Raw genomic sequence first — 12,171 nt, forward strand, 5'->3', positions numbered from 1 at the left:
GTGGTCTTATTTTGCAGTGATTTAATTAGCCCCCCAATGATAGCTAAATGCTAAAATGCAGCATTGTGAAGAAAGCAAATTTCAAAAAAAATCCACCCGGTCGCAGGTCCACAGGCACCTGCTGGTTGTCATTAGAAACACACGACGACCACTTAGCCATTAGAAGTCAAACATCCGTCTGTATTAAAACACAATGAGCTCTTTCACACTTCCACATAACTCCCTCCACTAATTTCATTTATCGTACATAAAATAACCGATCAGTAATGAAGCTGCAGGACTGTGACATGACAGCAAATTTTCCCATATAGGGAAATTTCTTAGAATGATGTAAAGTACACTCAAAGAAGGCAGTCATTTTGTTAAAAATGTTTATTTTATGTTGATAAAACTTGTTTGCTGCACTTTTTGGATCCATACAAACAATGAATCAGTAGTTCTCCATGCAACAAGTTTCTCTATTTACAAGGAAAAACTTAACTGAAAAAACTGCTAGTTTTACATGCCTTTTGCTTTATGTATGGCCATTTAAACAGCAAAGTTTAATCCTGTAGTTGGTTTTTAATACGTTATGTACAACATACGTACGTCAAATTACCTTAAAAATAACTCATTTAAAATGTGAAAATAAAATGGGGCAGAAAAGTGTAGCTTCATCTTCTGAAACATGAAATTTTAACTATATACAGAAGTATTAAAAGAATGAGGAAAAAAGCTCACTTGATGTTTGTAAAAGATAGAATTAAGGAATACAAACTTCACAACAAAGAAAACAATATGATAATTCAAAGACCATCATCCTTCAGGTTCAGCTGGATGACAGAAGAATTCCTAGAACGTTTCGGGAGATTTGAGGATTCGTGAAGTTATTAGGTAGACCTGTGGAGCACAAAACAGCACATTAACATGGATGCACTATCCATCTATCCATTTTAACTCGCATTCAATCTCTACTTTTGCATTTATGTGGTATATCACAGAAAATTTGTTCAAATATAAACTTTACAACCAACTTCCTGAAAACAGTCAATGTGTTTTATGTGGACTAGTTTATGCCAGAGTGGAGAAACATTCATTTTAAAAACAAGCTGCAAGGCTGTACAAGTTACATGTATGAATTTGTATGCATAACTTTCCAACATTCACTTAAAGATATGATCCCGAAGAGCAGCATGACACAGGGTGTTGCAGCAGCTTTAGAAGTATTGTCCAAAGCAGGTTCACAGCTCTGCGTTTCATCACTGTTACCTATGCTCCGCACACCCAGCGCTCTGGGATCAATCGTTTCCTAACAGATGACTTCTGGATTCTGTTAACTGTGTCAGTATTGACTGTTAAGGCCTGTACTGTAGCTTACAAATCTAATTGAAGTGCTTGGTTTCCCGGCAGCGGGAGCCAAACCTGTCCAACTGCATCTGAGAGACTTCTTGTACTGAACTAAGCAAAATTGGGGATATGATTGCAGGAGGAGAAAAAAAAAAAAAGATACCTTTGCATATAGATTACACAGAGCAGGCCAATTGTTTTACACATGATGCATGCAGTTTATTTAAAAAAAAAAAAAAAAAAAGGCAGTACACATAAGGGAAGAGAACATGAACACAATCATGTTTGCATATCACAGTATCTAAGGGCATCAGAAAGAGCAAGGATCTACTCTCCATTCAAAGACCTTATCCTTGAGCAGTGAAACAGTTGGACGAAGTGTGTCTGACAAACGTAGCGAAAGAGCAGGATACAGGTGCTTACAAACTACAAAAGTGCCCCACACTAAAATCAGGACACAAATGCAGTATTTGACATCTCTTGTGGCAGAAAATAATGATACAATACAGTCTTTTTCCTTCTTGTTTATTTCATTTGTCAGACGTCTATCAACTGACGGATATTGCAAGCCTCAGGAGAGCAAGATAAACATCAGCCAAGGACTGCAGCTGCTTGCCGCAGCCATCAATAATGCCATTCATGGAATTATAGAAATTAATTAGCAGACAAATAAGAGGGACAGGGGGTAGGGAGGAAGCAGGCCCAGCAGTGGGGACTTACTTGGGCTTCGTCTCAGCATCCGTGACCTGGCGAATGAAGATGGCGTCTTCAGGGTGGCTGATGTCACCCTGCTCCTGCATGTACGAAGAGGCGATGGCTAGCGTAGAGCCGTCGTTGCTGAAGGCCAGAGAGGCAATGCTGGTGGGGTAGCGATGGAACTGACACAATCGTTTCTTGTTGAAAGGGTCCCAGATGTTCACAAATCCATCTGAGCCTCCTACACAGCGCAATCAAAGAGAGCCAAGGTCAGAGCAAAAAGGTGCAGCTTACAAGAGGTACATATTTTGCATATTTGTGAATAGATCGCTGTTAATTTACAGACCCAGTAGAAATGAAAAGCAACTATGAAACAACTAATCTTTCATTTCTGCATTTATAGACAATTTAGAAGAAAGGCTGAAAATAAAATTGTTCTTACCTCTATTCCGAATATAGACTAAGAGCAGATTACTGAGGAAGCTTTTTTTATACATAGGCCTGTTTGCTACTAAACTAGTATGCACGTGATTCAAGAGCTTTGCAGCCACGATAAAATCAATTTTTAAAAAAAAAATTATTTTCAAAGAATACACCATGAAAAAGTAAACTGCATAAAAACAAAAAATACAAACCTGAAAGGCTCAGTATGCAGCAGACACAAAGCTCCAGTCACTGAGTAGCACAACATAATCTTACTTGTTCAGTATTATCTCAGCTTCAATACTGCTGCAGTATAGTAAAATTATTCCTACTGTTCACTTTTCATTTTAATTAATGATTACCATCAACTCCCATTTGGTAACCACAAAAATAACAACTTGTGATACATTAATGTTTCTGACAAACTTGACTGAATAGATGAAATGAGCAATGTTAACTAAAACCAAGTGAGTTCTGCTCATTTCCACAATATTCTCAAAGGAACTGCAAAACTTAAATGGGCCTATTGCCCTACTGTGCAGGTCTTACCTGTAGCAAAGGTGTTGTGAACACTGTGGAAAGAGATGGCATTGACAGGGTAGACCTGCTCAATGCCGTTCTCCTTCAGCCTGTGGCACTTAAACGCATACTTCTTCTTCTGCACCTCCAAGCTGGGGTCCAGGTACTCTACAGCAACCCGACCTTCGATGGAGCTCAAAACATAGCCCTAAAATCGCCAATAACACACAGGGTCATATTCTATGCCGCTGCTTCCTAGGCATGAAAGAAGGGCCACTCTTCTAAACTATCATCCGAGTCTTTTAAAAACACTGTCTTTGTGGCCTATATTATTCAAGTCATGAGCACAATCCCAGCACTACTATACAACACAGTATTTAGTACATTAACATTTAAATCAAGATCTAACATTCTGTGCAATCCATAGGTAAATTCCAGAACCCTAACAGCAAGAGATCAGGCCTCACCTGCTTGTTAGGGAAGGCCCGAATGCAGCGGGTCTGGTACTTCAGACTGGACTCTCTCCTTTGCTGGACGTATCCCATGTTTCTCAAGTCCCACACAAGGACCCTGCGACCTGCTGTGCCCACAATCAGCCTATCTCCTGCCACAGAAAGTGTGTACACCTATGGGGAGGAAAGCATCATTAAAGCTTATATGGCTGGTTTCATCCCACTTTGAGAACATTATGTAAAAACTCAAACAGATAGTTTCCTGAAAACTTTTCAAGAACTTGAGAAATTCATCAACCACAGCAAGCACTGTCCATGGAGACCACAGCCTTCACAAATTATCCCTTTACACTCTACCAAAGATGCTTACAATTTGTTTCATGAACACAATGCACACCATCAAACGGATCTTCGCAATGCCATTTGATGCATCTTTTTCAATCACCTGAAATAATTTTAGCCATCCTTCTCCGATAATTGCTATTCACATCCAACACTTTTAAATAAAAAAGGACCCTCTCTTCTGCCCATGAAGTAAAAGGAAACCTTTGTAAGCAACGAGAATTTGCATCCTGAACTTCTTATCTGCTCTTCCAAGTCTGAGAAGCACCTGACCTGACAGACCACACAAGATCCCTACAAGCCTAAGTGCAAACATCCATCCTGAAAAGAATTACTAAAAACCAATGACATAATGTACCCTTTGAAACTAATAAACAGTTTAATTCACTTTCCAGTCTGTCAAATTCATCCCCTGTATCTTGCCGGTTCTACAGCTGCCTATAAATCACAGCTGTTATCTAATGCAATCCATTTATCCTGAACACAGGGCTGTTACTGAAATTGGGTCAGGAGTAATCTCAGCAACCACACAGCCTTTTCACAGTGATGTGGTGTGTAATGCAGCCATTAACACCTAAAGCACGGAGGACCCCCCCCCCAATTTTCTCCAGGTGAGGTCCAAAGAAAAGCTTGCTTATGAGACCATTTTATTCTTTGCAGTTATTTACAGAGGCTTTATTTTTTAGCTTCAAAGCTGGTGGGGAAAATGGCAAGAAATAAAGCACTTCTAATTATTCCCACAATTAATTGGTTCAACGTGAACGCCTAAAAACATCAAAAGCAGAAATGTTTTGCTTAAAATGTTAGTCTTAAAGCTGATTTAAAAAAAAAACAAAAAAAACACAACACTTTACTAAACCACTGTTACTGAATCAATTTTCAACAAAATTCACCCTTATCTGACCAAGAACAGATCCTCCCACAAGGCATATTTTATCCAACTTCACAACTTCCCCTCTGTCCCATCGACAGTTTCATACCATCAAAATTTGACTCCGTGTAATTTTACTTACTTTTATACATATTGAACAATGAAAGCAATAACACAAAATCTTTATGTCAATAGTATTACACTTCACCTTATCAGGTCTATTTAGTGTTATGCTGTACTCACTGAAAATTAATCATGTCGTCGTCATCACTCTAAAGCTTACCTTGTCGGGCTGACTGAAGGTTCCAGCGTTGCAGGGTGTTCTTGGGTCCCAAAGCCTCACTGACCTGTCCCAGCTGCCAGTCACCATGACATTAACTTCGGGACAATATTCAACACAACGAATCGTGTCGTCGTGTGAGCCCACAACTGTATCTGTCGAAGCATGAGGAAGTACAAGCTAATTACTTTTCAATCGTATACTGTAACTTCTACAAGTTACATGCAACATACACATGTTAAAATAAATATCATTACAATTATATAACATTCTAAACATACTAAAGTTGGGGGGGCTTTTAACAGACAGGACTGCTAAATAGAGGAGGATGTACCTTGCCCTGTGTTTAAGTCATGCATTTTCAGTTGCATATCCAGTCCTCCACTCCAGGCATGTGTGGGATCCTTCATTACAAAAGAAACATTATTACAACTCAACATTAAACAGGGGAATTGCCATATTATTGGAAGAAACTTAAAAAGCACAGACATCAAGGAAATATTTGTTGTGGTTAAACGCTTAACAGTACAGCTCCCGTGTTAACCAACACATATAACGAAACAAATAGGTCATTTTTAAAGTAGGCAGTTATTTTTATTTTGCATGATTACATGCTCTCAGTAGGGACTTCAGCACTCAAAACTAAACCGAAAATTGACTAAGGGAACTGAGTGCAAAGCCATTATTATGCATCATATAATGTGAGCCTTGTAAGCTCAGCTGTGAAACAACTTACATAAAAGGCACAGTCCAGAACAGGAGCCAGGTGCTGATACTTGGTTCTCAGCGAGTTCCCACTGACATCGAAGAGGCGGACGGTGGAGTCCCAGGAGGACACCAGCAGGAACTGGGCAGTGCTGGGGCTGAACTTCACTGCAGAGATGCTGTCCTCTGGACCCTGGTTCAGCTTGAACTCATTGGACCCAGTCATCTGGGCATAATGAATGATGAAAAGATATAGGAATAAACGAGAGATCCTTCAAATCATTTAAATCCCAGCCAAAGTCTGACCCAAGCACTACCAACACTAGTATTTAATCCATTTGCTAAAATAAACCCCATCTGATCTGAGATCTCTGCCAGGCAGTTACGGAAAAATGCATCTTTTCCTCTAGAATAATAAATCATACAAGAGTTATTCAGTAACCTTGACTGTTAATAAAAAAAACTAGTATGAGGTGTTTAATTAAATATTTTCATTGATAAATAACGAAAAAAGCAACAACGAAGGGTTCACGCGGCTTGGTAGAAGCAAGCATGCATGCTAACACTAGCATCAAGCACACTGGAACTGTAAACAAAACTGACCTGTACCTTTAGCTTAAATTTATTTTGTTATACAGACGAATTAGTTTACTAAAAAAAAGTAAACAGACGGATTGTAATAAAATAGAGCCACATCAACATCCGAGCACGAGATCGTTAGGCCTACCTCCTGCCTGACTGTGCCAACGCGTCAGAAAAAAAAGCCTCACGTTAACCGTTCCCATTGCGCAGAAGCTCGTTAATATTTACAAACCGAGCAAAGCAAATACTCACCGTTGTTACTTGAACCACCCAGAACGACGCTTACAGGGAAATCTGAACAGTTTCACACAATAAAACTCAGCTAATTTCGACGAATGCTAACTGGCGAACAACAATCGGGTTTCCAGCACCTTCCTTACAACGAGCAGTCATTGATTGGCTAGCTAAAATTACAGATATTCCCGCCTTGTCTGTGATTGGTCCGTCTAACTGACTTCCTCTTTCACGAGAGCGTTTCCGTTGCCAGCATGTATATCATGTGACGTTGGACTCTTCTCCCAGTTCCGGTTCTCTAGTCTATGAGTTACAAAAATGTGTCTTTTTTCAGTCGCACGATGATACGGAGTAACATTGAACAGATCAGCTGTGTAACACGTCTGTAAATGATTAAACTTTTATTTTGCCTTTAAATCGCTGTCCACGCATAAGAATGGGTCACGCGCCTGCTTGAATGGCACATGATCAGTACCAAAAACTTAAAATAGTTACTGTTGTCTTTCTTTTTTTTTCAATTTCACAGCATTTAAGGTTCATTTATATAAACATAGTTTGTTGCTTCGATTTAAAACCTTTAATATCGTTTTGCTATGTGACAAACCGCTGCCTTTGCATACCGTGATAATATTTATGGATATAATTAGTATTAATATCAGTACGCGGTTACTGATGGAGTAACTTACTGCAGTCTATTTGCCACCAGTTCTAGACAACGAGCTTTAAACAAACGTTCACCTGAAAATGTTTATAAGTATCATTTTTACATGGTACGTGGGGTGGATTGCTCATTTTTTACATGTATGACCACTTAAAATATAGCAATAAAGGTGCGGTTACACCTGCATGCATTGTTCGAATATCTTGAATTTAAAACCTTTTTATATTCTATTTTTTTTTCCTTTTTGGCCAAACTATAATATTTTTCTATGCCTGTGTCTGTGCGGTTTTAGCAGTTATGTCAGGCCGCAATAATAAGCCAACCGATAAAGGAAAGGAAATGTGCGAAGATAACCAATAAATGCAGATGGTTATAGATACACAGTTGTGTTAACCCATGTGGAATAATCGAAATACAAATGAAGAGGTAGAGATCTTAGATATTTATTGTGATAAACAGTGAAACTCGGAAGTTTACAATAAAGCAACAATTTCTGTTAGAAATAGCGCAACTCTGTATTTATTATTATCTTTCTGGTTCACTCATCCTGTGAAGCTCATGTTGATAGTCATATAAATTTTAGGATGATATTATATGCGTTTTTTTGTTTATAAATAACACAAGAACTGCGAAAATTAAAACTTTCATTGGTAGGCTACATTGAACGAATCGAGTTAGACTCGTGTTTACAATTTTTTTTTTTTCCCCTTTCAAGATACTGCCAAAATAATCCCCTTTTCTCCCAGTTTATCTGTTAACTATCTGTTTATACATAAATTATTTTGGTTGCATGTGCAAATGAAAAACGGAGGAGTAAAGAACTTAAAAAAACCCCTTTAAAAATTCACCACTACTTTCCTACATTATTATCACCCCCCGGCATAACAAGTATTCATTCCCAACACTGAACCACAACAGAAGCTCTAAATAAAAAAGTACAAAATAATTCATATACACATGGTGTATTTAGTAGGCTACAGTCGCATTTACACATCCAGTTTGGTTATAATAAGAAACGTGATATCGCTGTCCTTGTCAAACAGATGTTTATAAATAGGCAGAAACATGTTTTACATGTATCAAATCGTATTACCTATGGGATGGAGCGTTCAGTTCAGTACTCAATCTTGTTATAAAGGTTGTATAGCGGTACAGCTGGCAGGTTGTTGGCCGGGTAGTACAGAGGAGTGGGGAAAGCGATGGACCTGGGCACGGGCACCCTCAGCAGGGAGTTCTCTCTGAAGACCAGGGGCATCCCCACCAGAGTCTGGCCAGATGTGTGTGCCATGTTGGCCGCCTCCAGCTCGGCCGACAGCTGCCGCTTCCACTTGTTCCTGCGGTTCTGGAACCAGGTCTTCACCTGGGTCTCGGTGAGCTGCAGGCTCGAGGCGAGGCACGCGCGCTCCGAGCTGCTCAGGTAGCGCTTCATGTCGAACGTGGACTCGAGCTGGAACACCTGGCTGCGCGAGAACACCGTGCGGCTCTTCTTCTTGGCCGGGTGGCTCTGCTTGTCCTCGGGGTCTCTCCTCCTGCCGCCGTCGGACGCGGGGGACATGTGACTGCACTGTCTCTCTTTCTCCTCTTTATAATCCTCTAGCAAAGCCTGGGTGAAATGCTGCTGCTGCTGCTGCTGCTGTTGCTGCTGCTGCTGCTGCTGCTGCCGCTGCCTCCTCCTCTCAGGTGCATCCGAAGATGATGTGATTTCTTTGGAAGCGCCTGCAGATAAACACACGCAGTTGGTGCACTGCATCAGGAGGGACCTCCGCATCCGAAAAGCACGAAAGGCGCGAAACCTTCTTCATTTATGAGCACAACTTAAAAAAAAAAAAACATTAAAAAGTGTTTTGAAGAGCCAAGCATAAACTTGAGTGTCCGTTTTGTATTATCAGTCACGCTTTTCAAGGTTCCTTATTTTGGTCGAGGCCATATAATCACAGAATGTTAACTTCTGCTGTATGAAGCTGCAGCAGCACCATAATTTGCGCTTGCCTTTATTTATAACGTACTTTGCTGAAGAGATCATTAAGTGTGAACTTTGGCCGAGTGATCAGGACAAGAGCGCTGCTAAACGGTGAAAAATGCGCTGCTGATGCGGTTAAATCCACCAAAGTTTACTTTCAAGTGAGAAAAAAAGTTGAAAACACATTGAGCTCATCAATTTAATGAAGCCTCCACTTTGCAGGTAAAGCAATAATAACAGTAATACTAGTATCACCACTAAAACGGGTCACGGTAGCAGCAGCAGAAACAACAACAACACCAGCAGTAATAATAATAATAATAATAATAATAATAATAATAACAAGAAGAAGAAGAATGCAAGCGATGGAAATTGCTACAGACTCACTCAGGCATGAAAAGTTGAGAGGCTGGTGCTGCTCCGCTCGCTCCCCACAGCAACAGTCCGCGGACTCCTCGGTGCCGCTGCACTCCTCGGAGGACACGGAGCGCGCGCGCCTCCTCTGCCGCGCGCCGCCACCGCCGCCGCCGCCGCCGCATCCGCCAGGCTCCGCGCGCGCGCCCTCGGCCGCGCTGCCCAGGATGGAGCGGATGGTGAAGCTGGAGACCGGCACCGGAGAGCACCTGCTCCCATTGTCTTCGCCGTTGTTCATTCTGGACTCATAACATTGAGACGGTGGGTGTGTGTGTGTGTGTGTGGGGCTCTGGGATCGGGACCGTTTATGCGCGCGCCGGAACTCGTGCTCCGCGCGCCGTCCGCATGGAGAACTGGTTTCTGGGGGGAACGGGGCTTGCGAGGGTTTCGCTCCCTTTTTTTCCCGGTGCACACACTTGCCGGAGTGTATTCGGACCCCCCCTGTGGCGTGGCTTCATTTTGCATGTGGCTGAGCTCCTCGCGGGCCAATCACAGACCCAGTCGTGTGTGTCCCGCACATTTCAAACTGCACCACCAGCCTTCCCGCACATCCTGCACACACAACACACGACAAAACACCCCGAGTGTCACTTCGCAGGACCTGCGTCCGCAGTAGTTTATTTCCACGAGCCCCAAAAAAAAAAAAAGAGGCGTAATGACAGCAGGTGTCACCGTCCAACAACAGGCCGCTAAGCGCCTTTGGAAGAAACGACCGAAAGCTTCCTGTAAATGTCGGTAGAAAAGCACGCACACGTCATTTACCATCCTATAAATGTATTTTATTCTGCCTTGCTAGCAAACGTTCATTTTTTATGAGTCTTGCCTGGGGATTTATTAAACAGTAGATTTTTTTTTTACTCCAGCTGTAAGTTGTTCATTCATCATGATCATGTTTTATGAAGGATAATTATTTGCGTGCAAATCATGAATTAAAAAAAAGTTTACAGTTTTACTGTAAGCAGGTGAATACAGTGTGCTGCATATGTTTGTTTTTCTACAAATATATGCATATTATATATATAAATCGTTGGTCTTTTTCTTCCATGCGCGTATTTTGATGCGCTACCTCTTTCACTCATAACTCAGGCCCTCAGTAAATGTCAGTAAATGTTGATGAAATGATTGATTCCTATTTTAAAATGTGATCAAATGTTGTAAGAAGCTCAGCGCGCGATGCTCCAGTTTACACGTTAAAAAAAAAGACGGTGACAGCTGGTGGTTCGAAACAGGAGAGAAGAATAAGAACAGAAAAGGATCTGAAACCTCAACACAGCAGCATTTACATTAATTCTAATATTGAAAAAGGAACAAAACAGTATGATTCACGGAATGGTTGCTGCAGCACGACGTTAGAAAACACGTATCGTGTCCTAGTAGTATCTTCACATAACAGACGATATGAGCGGTATTACCATGCAATATAGTGGCGATACATTAAATATTCAGAGGAGTTAATTATAATTTTCCACCGTTAAAAGAATCGCTGTCAATTGGCATATGGATTCCATGATCTTGTACAGTACTAACAATTTGGAATGTTCAATAAAGAAATATAAACATTCATAATATTAAAAATGTTAACATAATCACCATTAAGATATATATTCAAAAATGATATCGACATTAATTTCCATTTATTCATTTCTCAGACGCTTTTCTCCAAAGCGACGCACATCTCTGCTCCTTCCAGCCACAGCTATTCCACATTAATAATTGCAGGAAATAAAAGTTTTTCTGACAACCATCCGCTTTCTGTTTTTCTTGCTGGCATTTTATGCGAAACGAAAGCATGTTATATAAGTGAAAGGTAAAAACTGACTGTACTTATGAATGTGAAATATTGTGTTTCCTGCGCCTCCGCGGTGTTGAATTAAATATTTATCTGCTAATTAATTTGATAATCTGCTGTGGCTCACGTGCAGGCTGGCTCTTAATTGATCCGCTAATTGATCAGTGTTGGGGGGTCTACACCCTCCGGGGGTGTGGGTGGGGGGGGGCTGGGGGCAGGTGCGGCTCAGGGCGCGTTGTTCTACTACATTGACCTTATTATGGCTCTCCTCCGAGCGTCGGACACATAACAAATGGTGAGCTTTAATCATCATGTCAAGTCTTTAATCCGGAATGGTCCGGACTGAAGGTGGGATGACGACCTTCACCTTCTCCCGGGAGCATCGTCCCACAAACGTACCGCAAACCTCACCGCTTTCATTTACACCACACACCAGGCCTAATGAAACAGTAATCGCTATTAAATATCATCAAGAACACGATTAAAATTAAAAACGTTTCCGGCATTAAAAAAAAAAAAGAAAAAATGTTTTTACATGGTATTGGCCTGGAAAATGAAAAGGAGGCCAATATAGACCAAAGAAGTTATACGTATATATATTTACTCACGGTTTTTCTCCAAAGTGAGCTACACTGTTCGGCTATTTACAGATTTATACATCTGCGTAATTTTACTGGAACATTTTTTTTTTTTTTTCCCCCAGGGTACGTTGCTCAGAGGTACCACAACTGGAGGTTAGACTCGAACCTGCAACCTTGGGGTCCAAAGGCTACAAGGACGCTATCAACTACCACACGTGTTTTTCAAAGGTGCATGTCATCTGTGAACGAGGTCTGTCTCACTTTAGCAATGTATTGGTTTTACTATGAATTTACTACATTGTGTGTCTGTGTGAGAGAGAGAGAGAGAGAGAGAGA

The 12,171-nt window shown here is 41.0% G+C and overlaps 2 protein-coding genes across 2 annotated transcripts; both read right to left on the reverse strand.

Annotated features, from left to right (window-relative positions):
* Positions 1–390: 390 nt before the first annotated feature.
* Positions 391–6,580, reverse strand: bub3 (BUB3 mitotic checkpoint protein). Its single transcript, XM_018761004.2, has 8 exons — positions 6,449–6,580; positions 5,646–5,840; positions 5,244–5,313; positions 4,913–5,064; positions 3,432–3,590; positions 2,995–3,172; positions 2,047–2,263; positions 391–879 (listed from the first exon to the last, which is right to left on the reverse strand). The coding sequence occupies exons 2-8, from the start codon at positions 5,838–5,840 to the stop codon at positions 870–872; spliced, it is 981 nt and encodes a 326-aa protein (XP_018616520.1). The 5' UTR covers positions 6,449–6,580; the 3' UTR covers positions 391–869.
* A 1,619-nt stretch (positions 6,581–8,199) lies between these two features.
* LOC114909442 (homeobox protein HMX2-like) lies at positions 8,200–8,719 on the reverse strand. Its single transcript, XM_029248921.1, has one exon. The coding sequence runs from the start codon at positions 8,644–8,646 to the stop codon at positions 8,206–8,208; it is 441 nt and encodes a 146-aa protein (XP_029104754.1). The 5' UTR covers positions 8,647–8,719; the 3' UTR covers positions 8,200–8,205.
* Between the last annotated feature and the right edge of the window lie 3,452 nt (positions 8,720–12,171).

Source organism: Scleropages formosus, chromosome 24 (genome assembly GCF_900964775.1).
Source record: "Scleropages formosus chromosome 24, fSclFor1.1, whole genome shotgun sequence".
Taxonomy (NCBI): domain Eukaryota; kingdom Metazoa; phylum Chordata; class Actinopteri; order Osteoglossiformes; family Osteoglossidae; genus Scleropages; species Scleropages formosus.